The 18,332-nt window shown below is 38.8% G+C and overlaps 1 protein-coding gene across 2 annotated transcripts; it reads right to left on the bottom strand.

Moving 5' to 3' along the window:
* Positions 1 to 2,371: 2,371 nt before the first annotated feature.
* Positions 2,372 to 18,332, bottom strand: LOC148730396 (uncharacterized). Of its 2 annotated transcripts, XM_088761038.1 has the most exons (7): positions 18,205 to 18,332; positions 17,596 to 17,690; positions 17,138 to 17,197; positions 14,515 to 14,592; positions 12,551 to 12,619; positions 7,600 to 7,668; positions 2,372 to 6,948 (listed from the first exon to the last, which is right to left on the bottom strand). In XM_088761038.1, exons 2-7 carry the CDS (start codon positions 17,660 to 17,662, stop codon positions 4,703 to 4,705), a joined length of 2,589 nt encoding a protein of 862 aa, XP_088617164.1. In that variant the 5' UTR covers positions 17,663 to 17,690; positions 18,205 to 18,332; the 3' UTR covers positions 2,372 to 4,702. The 2 variants fall into 2 exon arrangements, with proteins under 2 accessions (XP_088617164.1, XP_088617165.1); XM_088761039.1 differs by lacking the exon at positions 12,551 to 12,619.

The following is an 18,332-nucleotide window of genomic DNA, read 5'->3' as shown; positions in this document are numbered from 1 at the left end:
GAAAAATAAATCTTATACGACGTTTTCGCCGTTAAATTGGAAAACATGGGTGTTCTAAGGAGGAAAAACCTGTGTTTGTATTCAAACGAAATTATGATAATCTTACAGAGAGATTTAGCACCGCTTTAGCGTGAAACATAAACTCCGTGAGTGGCCACGTGACCTTGTTTTCCCACCATTTTCTTATGTTTGCCGGTCGCGCTTTGCTGATTACAAATAAGAGTAATCTGTTTCGCATTTACAGGGTAAGGAAGATTCTATTTCCTTTTTTTCTCACAGAGAAGAACTTAATAGCCATGGAAAAGGTGTAACGATAGGATTTTAAGTTATCAAGTTCTTTTATGCCAGTGCTAAAGATAAAGAAAACTCAACGTAGAAACTGATACATACATACATACATACATACATACATACATACATACATACATTTTATTGTGTTTTGAGATAAAAGTACAGTAACATGCACGCGGGTAGCTAAGCTAATCTTGGCGTATTTCTAGACGTGATTCTTACAGTGTTTCGTAACTTTTTATACTCTAAAAAAAGCAGTTGAACACCAAAATAGCGCTAACTCGCCAAAAACGCTTCAAAATGGCCTGAGACGATGATAATCAACAAAGACTGAAATCAACAAAGACTGAAAACAACAAAGCAATAAGGTAAATCCATTTTATCATCAAAACAAGACATTTTTTATCTCCTTTAAAGCAAACCGATAACATCCCTTACAAACCTTTATCAATATAAAACGTTGCGCAACACTGTAAGAGTCACGTCCGCTTTTCTAGTAGTGAGCTTGGGCTACCTGTGGCCGAATAGACATCGATCGGATCTACAAATGTCTCTCTGAATGGAGATTCTTTCTCGTGAAAAGCTGCATTTGCTCATTTATTTTGTCCTGTTTTTGACGACCTTATGAATGTGTTACTGGACTATCAAAGGTATGCAGGGTAGTTGTGAGTCGTTATGTTTGCTATTCAAATTTTGCAATAAATACCCAGGCGCAGTGGGATGAAGAAAGACCCATGTTCAGTAACCGAGGAATGGTCCTTCAAGGTTCGTCATCTTTCGATAATTAAAGACATTGCATCAATGTCACGCAGCAAGTCTTTCATACCTAGATAATCATTAACTTTATATTTCTTTCTATTAAATAAAAGATAATCTCAAATTGGACTTGCACAACGGCAATTATTACCTTTGACAATACTGACAAAGATATGGTTCTTGCACGTACGCACCACACCAAAGAATTGCAAGTAATGAAGTGTAACCAGTTCTGTTTGTGTAGACTAAGGCATACACTTGTGAATTAGTGTAGATTTAGTATCATGGAGCGAGAAAAACAATTATGTAATGTCCATGCAATATTTCAAAATGGTCGACACGTCAGTTGTGTAGTACATGGGTGAAAAATTAAAGTAAATGCTGAATTGTGCGTGATTCGTGAAAAGTCTGTTTTAATTCCCGTAAACCGTGAATTATCGATTTTAATTCCGGTGAAGCGTGCACGACACCCCCCCCCCCCCTTTCCAATCCTCGTTTATTTGTGAGGGCAAAAGGTCTGTTTTCACAAAGGTCACCAAAACTATTCTTTTTAAGGCATACGAGGGCGCCTTCAAATTCGTTATGACGGGAGCTCACACGAAGCTAAAGCAGCAAGCTTCACGCTATTTTACCTGAGACGTGAAAAGGGAAGTTGACGTTTGCCGTTTCACGTAAACGCGGTGCTAAATCTCTCTATTATCTGTACGGGAACGTGAACAGATCGATTTTTGGTCGATGGTGAAATCTACTTTGATTCTTTTCGTCTTTTTTGACAACGTTAAGGTTGATGAGTTATCGTAGAAAGGGGGAGAAATGGGGATGATTTACTTCTCCAAACGGAGAGAGAGTAGTATTTTCAAAGAGCTTATGTGCATGATGTCATTTGAGAACTCAGAGAGAACAGAGGAAACAAAAAAATTAGGATTTTGAAAACAAGCTTTCTAATTGTCCTTAAGGAGAATACGCGGTTGTGGTTTCATTCGCACTGGCATGCCCTGAATTTATTTTAAACCTTTCATTTGCTTTAAAAATAGGCAAACATAAACTTCAAATCTAGCTTTCCTCCTCTGTTCGGTGATAAGGACAGGTGGGGTGTCAGTGAGTTTGCGTTTCCTCCGTCGCTCCGAACAGAAAAAGAATGGTTTAACGTTGGAATCAATCCATTAAGCAACAAATTTATAGTAGTAGCTTTCAACCTTGTCAATTACATATTCCACTTGACTTCCCAACAATGATAAAGGAAAGGTGGGGAGGGGTGGGGCTAAGTCTGAGCTTCTGTTTCTTACATCGCCCCAAATATACAAAAATGATTAAGTCAAACCAATCAATCAAACAAATTTATTAATTCAATAATAATTAAATATTTCCCTAGTTCGTCACACACTGCATATGACCATATGACTCTCTATAAAAGTTATTCTATTGTTAAAAACTTAGAGAAATTGATATAAAAACTTGTTAACCGATGAAGTGCCAGAGTGTCTCTGAGTCTATCGCTTCTAAGTGAAATTTTCTTCGATCTATACACCGAATGCAAATATGGCGTTCAATTTGAGTTGCCATTGTTCTGGAATGACTAGCCTCTTACACATGTGATAATCCTTTTGTATTTCCACGTGAAGACGAGGCTAGTGAGTCCAGAATTCAAATTGGACGCAATTCAAATTCAATTCAATTCAAATTGGATGCCATATTTGCATTCGGTGTATACGATGTTGATTAACAAAAGCTTAAAAGCTTATGAGCCTGCTATAATAGTAATTGTGATTCTAAAGAGGAGATAGAACACCACAGGAAAGCTTACGGTTGCGAACAAAATCTACTAATGGGTTACTGGTTACTCAAATCAGTTGCCTCACACGGGTTAAAGATACTTAACTTTGGATTTTTAAAGATCCACAAGAGATCAAGTAGGTGATTAAATACTCATAAAATATGATGAAATAACTCAGCTAGGTTCATATATACAAAAAACACTGCTGACAAATAATGTCGCACACTAGTCTAGTTTAATACTAGTCACACACTAGTTCCACGCTTGCCTAAAATGCTTAGTTTTGATCTCAAAATGCACCAAAAACTGAGTTGGTGATTTAAAGGGCGATGAGACAATTAGGCAAAGCCTTATTATAACATAACCAAAGTAAAGCGCGCGCTCTGATTGGTCAATTTAGCGTCCCCCATTTGCCCATGGGTGTACGCTGCTGACGTCAGCAAATGCAAAGACTATTCTTCCGCGCGCGCTTGTTTTTTTCTGGTCACGTAAGATTTGTTGAATAAAAGGGAACTCTTTAGCTACAATATGTTAATGTTATGTTATAAAACAAATGGTAAACACCACAGCGTACACTATTGAGTTATGGATACACTTGGGAGGTTTGCTAAGCACTCAAGAAGCTAGAGTCGCTCTCGGCTATCGCCGAGAGCGACTCTTACGCTTCTTTCGTGCTTAGCAACCTCCCGCGTGCATCCATAACTCAATAGTGTACGCTGTGGTGTTTACCATTTGTTAAAGATACCATATACATATAGACTGAGAGGGAGGACTCTAAGTAGTGACGTTCGGACCGAGCGTAGCGAGGTGCATGCGTTATGAACGAAATTTGAAAAGTTTGTTTTAAAAATAGAACGTAACAGACTGGCATGCGCGGGAAAAGTATTAGAAAGATTCTGCGGTAAAAAAATTTAGTCACAACAAGAAACTCACAGTTCATTAAAAAAGATGACTTATTTTCTCTTTTTTCTTCACTGCCGTCCGTGGTTTTTTGTAACAGCTGCGAACAAAAAACTGATGTCGCCGTACAAAATAATACATTCGGGCCGGACGGCTTCCTCCGAACCGGCTTACATCAACCCGTCCGGCCCTAAATACGACTGCTTTGAGATTGCGCAAGCGGCGCCGGACGGGGCAGAGGGTGAAAAAGAAAAATAACACAACTACCCTCTTTTTACCGAGAATTTGATTTGACCCACTCTAGTCTAAAATGCTCAGTTCTGGATATTGAAAGATCCACAAAAAAATCCTGTAGGTAACCGAATACGCGTCAAAAAGGCTAAATTACTGAAAAGGTAGCCTGGGGATACCAATAATACTAAGCACAAGATGTTAAGTGTTTGAAATTTCTCACTCAAGTCTGATATAATCTAAACGTTTTTCGAAAACTACAGGAAATTTCCATACGTTCTCTGCATATTTTTTTTCGTGCTGTGTTGGCATGGAAAAGATAGAACTTAGTTTTTCTCACCCTACCTTTGCATTTGCGTTTGCTTTGCCTCGGTTCACAATTGTGGGAAGCGAAAGCAAACGCAACTGCAAGTTAAAAAGAAAATGAAAATTTGTCATTACTTACGTTGACGCTTGCATTTTCATTTGCATTCTTTTATTCCTTGACGCTTGCCTTTGTATTTACAGTTGCGTTGGGGTAGTCCACACATTTAGATCCTTGCATTTGCATTTGCGCTTGCGTTTGCGTTTGCATCACACGTGTGAACCAGGCATAAGGATTAAAAAATACTTCCTTTTTGTTACCGGGTATTCGATTTGACTCACTCCAGTCCAAAATACTTACTTCTGGATCTTAGCACATGCATTGCTGCAAAATCGTTTTCAAGTGGTAGTTTTGTTGAGACTAATAGTTTCTGAGAATGTTAAGATCTACCCTAGTTTAGGTAGTATAAAGTCTCCACACTTGTTCATGCCGTCAGGTGGGTGCCATTTGCGTTGCTCATCCAAAGCCTCATTTACAATCAGTGCCATTCCCTCAAGTTGGTGCAATTCCTTGTGACAGTGAAGAAACCACTGGCCTGGATTATCAGAAAGAAAATTGATGACAACGTAGCCTCCTGCAGGGACCATAACTGTGTCTTTTCTGATCGTGTGGTTAGAAATTGGAAACGTTTTCTCTATCTTCCATCTTGGTCTGGTGCAACTGCTGTTCACACACCCTTCTTTAGTACAGCCGATATCATCGCAGAATATATCACTATTTGGGGTTTGAACAAAACCAGTGGTGTCGTTATACTCTGGATATCCAACGGCAACAACATGAAACGTATGGCCATGGAGATGAATTGGATGAGCACTGGGGGTAGCACCAATTGATGAGAACACCATTTGAATAGTTTTGTTATAGGGAATGTCGATCACATGGACACATGAGCACTCGAGTGTTGATGGATTGCAGTCAGCCGTACGGTTGCAGATTGTGTCATATGTTTTAAAATCGTCATATTGGGTTTGAGGTGGAAAGGAGGGAAGAATAAAATTGCGCCCATTCACTGAACTAGTATCGGATTGGCCTTCAAAATGAAAGTTGACGAAATGGCTGCAATTTGTGCATCCTTTGGTGGGGTTTGCATCTGGAAGCTCCTCAGGTGGAGTGGGTTCGAGTAAACGCAGGTCGTGTACATTAGTACAACTAATGTTATATGAATCATGAAAGTTCTTAAAAGGGCAGTTCACAGCTCTGCATTTATTCTCCTGGGTGCACTCTCTGCGACGAGATCTGTTTTTTATTTTTTCATATTCACTCGAAGGTACATTATCATCCGGATCCCAACCGTTGTCATCCTGTTCGTAGTGCAAAATAGCCTCTGCCACATGTCCTAATGACTGGTAAGGTGGCCCACTCCTAGTTTGATTAATTTCCATAGTCTCTGCACGCATCCAGTAGTCTGTAAGATTTAGTTCGTCATTTGCACTGAGTAAAAAGTCATATCTCTCTCCAGGATGGATCATGATGTAATCAACATCTTTTACGGGTTTAGTCCAGTAGCCGTCAGTGTTGACCACAGTCAGCTTATGGCCATCAATGGAGAAGCTGTAAGAATAAAGCCCTTGGGCTCCAATAAGCCGAAAGCGATATCTCTCTCCGGACTTAACAGTGAATATACTCAGTCTTGTTTTATTGTATTTAACGTCATCATGTCTGCCTTTGCCATTTATGATTCCAGAAAAGTACGGCATAGGCCCAGCCCCCCCATTGTCAAAACTACGTGTACCACTATACTTTTGATCTGCTCGAGTAGGTACTTCGCCATGGGGCTTGTCTGGATAAAATCCCAAGGCTGCCTGGGTCTGTGTGAACAGGTCCAGGGATGCCTCATGTTGCCAGTCTAAAAGCGTTAAGGTGTGTTGATGTGGATAGTCTTTAAAAGTAATATTTAGTTCAGTTTGGATTTCCTCCAACCTTGTTTTATTTTCTTTGACTATAAGTGCACCATAGAAGCCATCTGTTCTTTGAGCACCACTGTGAGAGTGGTACCAAAACGTTCCAGAAGGTCGAGCGGTGTAATTGTATGAAAAGCTCGATGAAGGTCCTATCTGACATTGAGTGACTTGCCCTACACCATCCATCCAAGGTGTTCCTTTCTGATGCATCCCATGCCAGTGAATTGAAACACCTTCAGTGGTGAGATTGTTATGAACATGAATAATGACCCTTTGACCTTCATGAACTATTAAGGTAGGTCCAGGAATTTGTCCATTGACGGCTATTGCCATGCGGTACGTTTTGCCATCTACAAACTGAGGATGAGTGCAATTGGTGCTCTTCTGTATTGAACATGTTCTGTTATCCTGGAGCGGTGTAAGTGACCCATCGTCTTCAAAATAATAAATTACTCCTTGGGATCCTCGCATCGCTATTCCTGTAGGTTCATCCACTGATAACTTTTGATAGCTGGTGAAGGTTCGAATTTCGTCGATCTCGAGGTTGAAAATACATACACTTTTATTTTCATGGCATTCACACGTTGGATTTCCGTATTCACAGTTGAGAGTTTCCGTATTCTCAGTTGAGAGTTTCCTCATTTCTGATATTGTGCCTTCCCAATCCACATACCGGTCTTCCCCAGTCTCGTGAAGGTTCCCTGCCTTGTCTCGTACCTCGTTCAGCCCGTCTAAATAGAAAGAATGAATTGAAATAAGAGAGTTAGCTTTGGAATATTAAATTGGTGGCAGGAAGCTGTAACTATTAGTTGTGCCTCAGGGAATATTCGGTCAGTAATAGGGGTATATCGACTCATATCTCCCACTTTATATTCCACTTTGGACGGATGTGGAGTGGGAGTGCGTGGAAAAGAGGCAGGTCAACAATTTGGAAGTTTAAGAACTAGATACATGACTTGTTGTCAATCTAAAGTCGCATCCTACTGAGATCATGCACTTTCACTTTAGTTTGTTGTCCTTCTTAGAGCGAACTATTCTCGAGTGACTTGGTTGATGAACCATTTCAAGCATTTTTAACCCGGCTTAAAACGCGGCTACTTTTTCAGCTTGATCGGTTGAGTACTGCTAAGTTGGGAAAACTGAACCGCCAACTGATGTCCACATTGTTGAAATCTATTGCACGTAGAGTCTTTTTCGAAACTTTGGAGTGAAGGACAAAGTCAACGCTTAGTTTGCTTGCACAACCATGGCCTCCGTCTCCCCCAACCATGTCTAGTTAGAAGACATCTTTCATTGCTGTAAGTAACTGAAATAACCCTGAGAAAGCTAAGATGGGAAGCTACTCATTGTCAAGTAGATTTTCTGTTCAGGAATTTACTCACTTTTTCCAGAAGTCTTGGAATCTATTTGGGAAAACACTCTGGAGTTCTCGGAGACGTCTTTAGTTTTGTCTGAGGAAAAATTTTATCATGTATGAGGATCTTCAATAAAGAAATAGAATTCATAGACAGTCAGGTATCAGAAAGGTTATAACAAATATATTTCTAACTACAATATGATGGTGGGGGGGGGGGGGGGGGACAATTTACCAGCTACGCTCCCATTGGAAAATCCAATACTTACAAAAGGGGCAAAAATTATTACACGCCTCTCCTTACTAAGGGGTCGACAACCCTGCACTCGACATAATACAGTGGAACCTGGAGTAAGCAGCAACTTATTAAGCAGTCACCCTGTATTAAGCCGTCGATTGTTGAAGTCCCGAGTTGTTCCTCTTTATTGCTGTAATTTGAACTTTTTAGCGGTCAGCCCCATAAAGCGGTTGTGGTCATCCTTTACAAAGTCCCAACGGCCTGTTTGTATTGTTTTCCACCTATCTCCAATGGTTATTTGAAACGCAACCACTCAAATAAAACTGAAAATAATCTTTCAAGTACAATTTAATCCATGTTTATCTCCAAAAATCATTATTAGTAGTATTTTTGAGCGTTTTTATGTAAATCAATTGTTCAATTAAGGCAAAACATGGCGTTTTACATCGTTCCTTATAACTGGTAATAAGCGAACAACCTGTATTAAGTGGTCACCCCTACATTCCCCGTGGGTGATCGCTTACAACAGGTTTGACTGTAAAAAAGAAATATTGTAATTAATTCTACTACGTTACTTAAAAATCCCCCCACACACTCCCCCCTCTCTACCAAACACTGTTGCCTGATATTAGTGACCATTTTGAAACCCTAATGGGTAAGAGGGAGATATAAATGAAAGGTATAAAAAAACTCAATCAATAGTACAGCATGCAGAGACTTGCCACTTGTTCTAGCTGTAGTAGTCATTCTACTGTGCCCTAATCACCCATGAACGAGTTTAATGAGAGCTAATGACAATAATATTCTCCAGTGTTACTCGGTCTTTTCCCCACAATAAAAATTATAGTCGCAGCAGAGCACTGATAGAGGTGATTTGGGTATTTCGAATCAACAGTTCATGGTTAAAGCCTTAAGCTATTCCCTTCGACTTGACAAGGAGAGAAAAACAGATCACAACGCCCAAATATCAAAAGTTTGAAACGGGGATAAAAACACACCTAATCCTAATGGTAAAAGAATGCGTATTCGCCATTTCGTGTTATTTCCCTACTTAGTAGTTTGCGTACAGAATGTCTGAAAGGAGGACCATTTCATTAAAAAATTGTCCGTGAGCTTTTTTTTTGAGATTGTGTTGGAACCAATCCTCTAGTAACAGATAAGAAGAGAATCGCTTTAAAAAAATAATAATAAAAAATATTAAGGTCCGCAATGCGTACGTGTGTCGCTTACGAAATTGAGCTTCTTTTTGGTGTCTGGAGTTTTATTGAGTTTCTTTTAGAAGTGCCAATATCTCATTACGGTTAGATAGTTTTTAATGTTGTTCTTGTTTATCAATAAAACAAGATAACTGGCTTACAATAGTCCTGAAACGTTCATTTTTTAAGTTGAGGGTTAATGGCCAAACTTTGTTATGGAGGTCTCATTTTGACAACAAAGATGGCACATGTATATTTAACTTGAGGATTTTAGGAACTTAAAAAAACATCAGCATCATCTCCCATAAGGCCTGATAGATTCAGTTATGATTTTTTTTACGCAACAAAGCAGAATTGAGTTCTGAAGTTTGTGGGTTAATTGTCTTTGCCTAGGAAAGTGAGGTAAAATTAAGTCTAGGGAAGCATTTCATATGAATATTTTTGGCATTTTGTGTACCAGAACACGAGAACAAAACTTTGCAGAAAAGGGCCGGAAAATTAGGGAAATGATGTAATCTACACTAGAAGCCAGTAATCAGAGACATAACTTAAACCTAACAGAGTTCAATGTACAGGCAAATGAAATCAATGATGGTATCATATGATTAAAAGTAATAGAATTTTTCAAGTTTTCTTATTATTGAAATTGTAATTTCATGCCAGTGTGTTTCTCAGATTTTAGCTATGTGGAGACATGAAATGAATAGGTGTACTTAACATCATCACGTAAATGGTCAACTTAACATACTATCAAAATTTGTCTTTTAGCTGAAACCTTGCAATTTTGTTAGTGGTCATCAGTACATAAAAATATCCAAGCTTTTGTTTATTTTGATCAGCTACCATGTGTATTAATCAGCACAACCAACTTCGTGTAAATCTGATTAGTTTCTAGTGTAATCTATTGTTGCTGAGCCTAGTTTATATTGGTAATCGAGTTTTGCACTGGTGATACATGAAAAAGGCACCTAGCTGATTTCAGCCAATCAAGAGTGTAATTTTCATGTATATCAATATTGTGATGAATTAACCACAACCAAACCAGTAACTGTAAAGGAGTTGTAGTCTACCAAATAAAGGCCTAATACTAATTGCTACCAAGTTTAAATATCAATGTTTATCTGAACCATTATGAAGAGTGTCTAGAAGACTGCCAAGCTTACAAAAAGTCATGAAATGTGAAGATCTGAATAATTCTGGACATTACTTGGAAAACATAGTACTAATCACATTTCAGTTGTAACATTAAACTGCTAGGCTCTTATAAGCTATGGAATATAGGCTTTGTAGAAAATGATTTTAACTTTCTCTTAACACTAGTAAATCTAACTTTGTTATTTTCCATCCTTACCAACGCAAATTGGACTACATAGTTCACTTGAAAATTTATAATAACGATCTTAAAAAAAGTGTATCTCTAGAACAAAAAACTTTTGTGAAATATTTAGGAATTCTGATAGATAATAACCTCTCTTGGAAGTATCATATTGATTATATCTCATCTAAAGTTAGTAAAGGAATTGGTATAATTGCCAGGTTAAGACATCTTGTCCCATTTGCCACACTTCTTAACATCTACCGCTCCTTAATTGAACCCTATATCTCTTATGGTCTTATTGCCTGGGGACAAGCTGCTAACACTCATTTAAATAAGGTTCTCATTTTACAAAAACGTGCTCTACGACTAATGTATTTTGCGGATAGCAAAACTCATAGTGCCCCGCTATTTGTTAACTCCAGAATCTTACCAATAACTATGCTCTATTCTCATTTGGTTTCCACTTTGATGCATGACATTGATAATCACCGTGCCCCGTCTAATATTTCTATGCTCTTTCTCCACTCCGAGCAGGTTCATCACCATTTCACAAGATTCTCAGCAACGGCTAATCTATACGTTAAAGCGTCTAGAACTAACCAACTTTTATTTTCTTTTGCTAGAATAGGTGTAAGATTGTGGAATAGCATCCCAAAAGAACTTCGTATTAAAAACAGAACCCCGTTTAAGTGTGAACTTAAAAATCGCCTGTTAAAACTTTTGGAAAATGAGGAGATGAATGTTGATATACGCTGCTCAGAAATTTGTAAATATCTCTTGATAAAGTAACTCTTCGTTTAAGTCTTGTTCAATTGTATTATATATCTTGATAACTTTGCAATTGATTATTTAATTATTCAACGGACTTAATTTTATTTTATTTTATTTAACAATTGTATTTTTATTTAATGATTATCTTTGTTTAATTGTATCGGTATGTGATCATTAGCAGAGACAGCACTTGTTTTAGAAGGGTGGCCCGCCTAGAATAGCTTGCTAATTGCGGGTCACCTAGGACTGTGATAATATTGTATTGCTAACAAATAAATAAATTGAAAAATTAAAGATTAAATTGAAAAAAAAAAATTAAAGATTTGTGAAAACCAAAACATCACATCATTCCACATTTTGTGTTGTCCAACGACTTGTTTCAATACCGGCAAGTAAAATCATACATTTAAATAGAACATCAAAAGCATTAAACTCCAAAAATGATCCTTAAAGCGTGATAAGATATCCTTTGTTTTCACGAAATTGTCATGAGTGCCAATCCTTGACCGGTATTGTTCAATATCGAGATTCCTATACTTAATTTTGTCGTTCTGAAATATGCCTCCATGAATTCTCAACAGTGCAAGGAGAATGCAACTAATATACTGCTTATTTCGCTTTATGGCACTTCCAGGAGGCTTCAGATACTTTCAAACACTTTAAAACGCTTTCAGACACTCAGTGTTGCAACCCGCACCAATAGATCCAACCGACAGTCGTTGGCTTGCGAAAGTTTAATGACTCTTTTCAATGTAGCACAACCCGTACCGGAGATTCAAGCAGTTGAATGTTGTCTTTTAAGAGCGTAAAAGCTCTTGCACAAGCTGCAGTTATAACACAAGCCGGGTCTAGGTATGTTGAATAAAGGCTGAAAGTTTCTAAAGAAACTGTGGTGCTGCGTCGGTGGTGGTAACAACATAATTTGGTTATATCAACTAAGTTGAAATTGTAAATTGGCCACCGTAACGAGTAAAAAAGGTGACGTTTCGAGCGTTAGCCCTTTGTCAGAGCGAATGCGGCTAACGCTCGAAACGCCACCTTTTTTACTCGTTACGGTGGCCAATTTACAATTTCAACTTAGTTGATATAACCGAATTATCTAGGTGTGTTGGTTTGTGTGAGGGGCACAAACTCGAGATACGATCACCAGAAAAAAATTACTCAAGACCACGCTTATAACCAAGATGGCTGACTTAGACTAGTATTCAGTCCGACAATAGACCATGTGACAGGTGCTTGACTCTCGTGCACAAATAAATTAATCAGATCGTGCCATAATGTGGCTACACACTCTGGCCACACAAAAATTAAATAAAACCTAAATCCCTCGACTTTTACACTTATGTCTATTACCTGGCAAAGTTTCTTTAGTTGTTACTAATTTCAAATCACAAGAGGCAATTTTGGCGAGATTACTCTAATGTCTACAAAATGTCTTGCTCATTGCTCCACTTACCTTTGTCAGAAATTTGGAAATTCTGCTTGGGAAATTCCCTTGAATTTTCGAGATCTCCTATGGGTATGTCTAAGAAGAAAGCGAGCAATAATTAAATGAAAACCAAACCAAAAGATTAGAAATTAAAAAAAAGAATGATAACAAACAGCCGGACTAACCACAAGCAAAGACAGTGTGGCCGAGTGGTCAGCGTGTCGGACTCGCAATCCGCCGCTCCTGGGTTCGAGTCCCGCCTTGGCCACTACCTGGATTTGTTTCACGGTAGCTCCGAGTTCAAATCCTCGGTCATCCTTGTAAATAGCCAACTGGTTTGCTTTTGGCCAGATGGGATTCTTAATAATGTTATTTTCATTTTGAATTAGTTGTTTGGTGGAAAACCTGTAAACTAGCTTTCAGCTAAGTGTTTCTCCATGTTAAGTTGGCTTGTTGGCTCAGTCGGTAGAGCACTGCACCGGTATCACAGAGGTCATGGGTTCGAATTCCGTACAGGCCTGAATTTTTTTCAGGCCTCCTTTTCAGTACTGCTTAAGTAGTGTTCGTTACTGCGAAGATCGTTCTCATACTCGTTCTTCAACCTCAGTTCCGTCTCCCGGTTAGCTCAATTGGTTAGAGCGCTGGACTGTTGTGCGGGAGGTCGAGGTCGATCGTTCGAGCCCCGGCCGGACCAACACTCAAGGTCTTAAAATAACTAAGGAGAATGCGCTACCTTTCTTTAATAAGAAATAGATAGACATTCTAGTCTTCTCGGGTAAGGACGAATAAACCGTAGGTCCCGTCTCCTGCATCTATTAATTAGATAATTTGGTTAGGCAGGGGACGTTAAAGAACCCACTCACGAGATTACTGTGATGTGGTCTGGCCTGTTTACTGGGAATTGGGGGGAGGGGGCATCTTCAAATAAGTTTCCTTCGATTGTTTGTAAACTGCTGATGCAGTCTGGCCAAAGTCCCCCGAACAGTGTTGTGATGCGCATTTGATCATATCGACATGTTAATTTGCGCAATATAAATATTAAATTATTATTATTATTATTATTAGTTCAAATATATGAATTTCATATATTCACAAACGTACACTCCGTAGAGTACAAATATCACGCGGTACTTGTACTCTAGAGAACCGGTTAGACAGGTTTTCTCGCTTCGCGCAATCGACGATTTGGACTGAAGGTACAAAAATAAATGGCGCATTGTCGTGTTCCTGATTCTATTTTGTTCAATAAATGAAGAAATTTCCTGGTTGTCGAACTGTTTTCTTTTGTTTGATTCATCTAATAAACTTGGATCTCTATTTGTCAGCCATTCCGACTATTAGTGGTCAGAAATATGATTCAAATTGTCCGCAATTTTTTTTTCGTAACTTCAATCCAATTCTTCGCATGCACGATGCGAGAAAACCTGTCTAACCAGTTCTCTGGAGTACAAATACCGCGTGACATTTGTACTTGTCTAAGGCGTTATTTATGCTCTACGGAGTGTAGTTGGATAATAACATCTTTTATCGAAGAAAACAAACATGGCAACACGACAACGCGAAAATTCCGTTCCGCTTCGCATACTTCTGTCACACACTCCCCCTAGATAAATATCCGCGAAGTTCGTTCGCACTGAAATAAAAATTTGGCGTATTGGATAATAAATAACTTATTGGATGTTTTGGTGTGTCTTAGCGCTGAGTATTTTACTCGTTATTTGTATTTTGACTCGCCCTACGGGTTCGTCAAGTTACGGCACAACTCGCAGAAAAACTCAGCTCAGATATATTTATCCTGTGATCTATGTCACTGGGTGCTTACCATACACAACTAGTTACCTTCTCGAGCTCTAGGAATGACACTGAATCTAGGGTGGCACGTGCGCATTCATGCGATCTTTTGGCCGCCTTCTGGTTTACAGCTTTGCAACTTTGAGGATCCCATAAGCGTATGCGCGCCCGCTATCGCCCCAGGCTTTCAGTAGACTTACCAAATGGTTCCTCTATGTCTTCTATCACTCCATCTTCTTCATCCCCGTAGTCATCTTTTTCTGGCTCACGCGGGAAATCTGAAGGAAATAAATAAAGTGCCATGAGTTTCTTTCAAAACGTTCTTACAAGTTTCGTTGGAGATCAAGTTCTATCTACATAATTAATTCTCAACAGAGATGTATTTGGTTGTACCATGTTTTTGACAGTATTTCGGAGAAATTGTTGAGTTCCTTGAAAACCTGAGCTTTGACGTTGCAAGCATCTCTAACAGACTGCCTAGTGATAACTGATAGTGCATAATAGAAACGAATCCTAGATTGTAACCACGTAGTATGGACTGTTCCTGAAATAACTAAGCATTTAGATGAATTCCACAAGCATTATGGCCTCTTACGGCCTCATTCGCTCCGACGAAGGGCTAACGCTCAAAACGTCAGCTTTTGTAATCGTTACTGTGACCATTTACCATTTCAACTTTGTTGATATATCCAAATTATTTCGTTACTCCCACCGACGCAGCCCCAAACAGTTTCTTTCGAAACTATTAGCCTTTATTCTTACGGGTAAAGCCTAGCCTATCAGAACCCTTCATTCTCAGTGTATTTTTCGTGGATCCTGATGAGACTGTAGCCATACAGGTGAAATAGGGATTCAACGATACATGAAACTCAGAGAAAAAATGGTTGAAAAAGAATTTTTTTCAGATATCGATAAATGACAACCTTTATTTTTTTTTCTCAGTTCGTGAGCGGGAAGTATTCTACAAATCGTGGGATGTGATTGGTTCCGCGAGCAAGTGGTATTCTCCTATCTGGCCCGCACACAGCGGGCAGTATCCGTTTCGCTTGAGTCACTTTGCAGAACATCTCAACCTTCGTTGCAATTTTTCACAAATATATCTCAATTTTCCAGCTGGGTAGAGTTTTTTTTTAGTAAAGACGGCGGTCACGAAAGACAAGATTTACACACACCATTGCAGAAAACAAACATGCCGACTGACATCTCCAAAACACACATTTGTATTCGCTTACAATTTGACTTTCCTTGATATTTTAAAACGGAATATAAGTAAATTTTCGAAGATTATTCGTCGTTGGAATTAAACAATACTTTCCGTAAGATCTCTGAGAGTTTTTTTTTTTTTTACGAGAAGATCGTCGTGTGTGTTCGTCATACTAGTACTGTTGTTTATTTAAAAGCGTACATGCGCTTTTTTTCCTCTTCAATTGACAGGTGTCACATGGTGACAGTCACTTATCCAAAAATGTTTCAAAGTTTGTTCGGAAGCCTTTCGGTTACCTTCACAAATAAAATGTTTTGGTTAAAGCTTTCCCTTTAATTTGAATAACATCTGTTTTCTATATCATCCATTCGCTAAAAATTGTCAAGTTTATCGAGGATTTTCCCAGAATTAAACTCGTAATTATAGCGCTAAATCCTTGGGGTTCTTTTGGCCTACCCAAGACCGCGGGCACAGTTTTTCCCAGTACAGACCTCCCAGCTGGTGAATGACATATATTTATATGGTCCTATAATATTGTTCATCGATATGTCTTGAGCCAATTACTTCATCTTCCTTTCCCCGCCCTCCCCCAAAAAATGCAAGGTCAGATAATGTTCGAGAATGATACGTTTTGCCACAGCTTGCAGGTTATAGCCAGGTTTCTGATCCGTTTTAATGAACTGGTGAGGGGAACAATATAATGAAGAAAATGAAGGTCGCGAGGCAGAAGGGCAAAAGTACCTCTCACCATTGTCTCCCCTCTCCCCTTCCCCCCCCCCCCATCTGCACAAGCCAGAGACAAATTAACAATTCAATTACCTTCGCTCCACAATGATACAAGACTTGCAGACATAATTAGAAACAATGTTTTTCTATTAGAAGACTCGTGAATTCTCAGCAAATTAAAAATTAACAAGATAAGTCTTGTCACCAATATGAGGCGAGAGGCTGTTCTCAACTGAGCACTATTACTTTTAGATGCATATCATGCTTCATTGATTTTTGCTAAACGAGTGAAATACCTATCGCAAAATAAAACTTTATGGGCGAGTAAGCAGCTAAAATAATTCCTCGTAAGAGTGTTGGTACCCGACCAAAAAACAAAAGATTTAAATAATTTTCCCAAATGTAGCCAGTTGAAGAGCAAATAGATAATTTTAATAATTTCTGCTCCACGCTAATCAAAGACTTGAAACAAAATTAAAATTGCAAAGTGCGCTGTATTCAAACTCGTATTTAAGAGCAATCAGAATATAACTATACGAGCATCTGCGAGCATGAATCCGAAGGTCTGGAGTTCGATCCATCATAGGGACATGGAATTTTTTCTTTGTCTGACGCCCGTAACAAGATGAAAAACATCTTTCTTAATTCATTTTCTGTGTGGGTAGGCTAGAAGCGTCTTCCATCGCATCAATTACTTTATCTGAGAGGTGAGAGTATTTGCATCGTAAGGGAGTGTTACGTACGAGTGTATGTCATGGTTATAGCTTTTCTAACCAAGCGATCCGATTTATGAAATGCCAGATGATCTGCAATTAATTCCAAAGGCGACTTTTGGAATCAAATGAGGAACATGTATTCAACTACGAATGAAAAATAATTTTAAAGAGACTTACGCATAAATTGTCTGTTATATTCAGCATCTCTTGGATCCTCCCGAGACTTGAAGTGTGCGGCTAAAAAATAAGTGAGAGTTTTAGAAGAAAAAATTCCATGTAAAAAGTAGAGTAAAATCCTTTATTTAAACACGATAAGTATTGAAGCTATGCAACTTGTGGGGTCGTGCGACTGAGCTGAGACATGCTGATAAGGTTGCAAATTGTGTTCTGCAAAAGCTAGATTCCCAAACAGAGCTCTAACACTTATGACGAATTCTATTATTTAGGGAGGGGGGGGAGGGGATTCAGGTCGTTTACCTGATTCTTTAAGGCTCTGTAATATTCTGATGATCCTTATTTATTCAAAGTCCTTTTCTGTAGCCCCCCCCCCTTTTATAATCTGTTAGCGATGACTGACCCCCCTTCAATTCTCCATGAAATCCATGCGATATCCTCAAAAATCATCAAACTCGTACCTGAAACACAGCATTCAAAAACACAAAGAGCCGCAAAAGCAAACGCTAAAACTATAGAGATCTTCATTGATGTTTCCGTTTTACCGTCTTGGATGCTTGAAAGAAGATAAGAAGATTCAGTATGAAGGATTGGAGGAGATTTGTATCATTGACACAAAATATCAGCTACGAGAAAAGACTACTGCAAAATTCGATTGGATTCGGCTAAAAAGATTAAGGCTTGACTTGTGCAGACCAGCTTTGTGCAAGTATCTGGATGGTAGAAAAGATCGAGGCACGAACGATGTCATCCACCCACCCCTCCCTCTTCTTCAGCTCTATGCCCGAAGGCCTAAAAATATGTTTCTTTTCACTCAAGGATAAGCCAGGCGAACAAATATAATAACAAGCTAACAGCTATCGTCGAAAAGAACCCAGTCAGAGAGTCTAACTGAGAAATTAGGTATCGCATAGGCCTTGGATAAAGTTTCGCCAAAGAAAAGTGCACTACTCTTCGAACAAAGCAACAACCTGTTTGAGAAACTACCTGCCGGCCATCGAAAAATCAGCTTCGGCTATTTTCTTGAGCAAAAAGAGAATGTAAGGTACAGAATAAAGGATAAAACCTACTTTGTACAACTTGTCACAAGATTATGGTAGCTGCTTGAGTTCTGCTAGGTAGCTCGAACACTACTGAGCAACTTGTGATCAAGAAAGAAATTGGACAGCCTTTTAAAGGGATTTTAATTGCATAAACA

Source organism: Stylophora pistillata, chromosome 5 (assembly GCF_964205215.1).
Source record: "Stylophora pistillata chromosome 5, jaStyPist1.2, whole genome shotgun sequence".
In the NCBI taxonomy this organism is placed as follows: Eukaryota; Metazoa; Cnidaria; class Anthozoa; order Scleractinia; family Pocilloporidae; genus Stylophora; species Stylophora pistillata.
The sequence above is the reverse complement of the archived record's forward strand: the minus strand, read 5'-3'. Positions and strand labels throughout refer to the sequence as shown.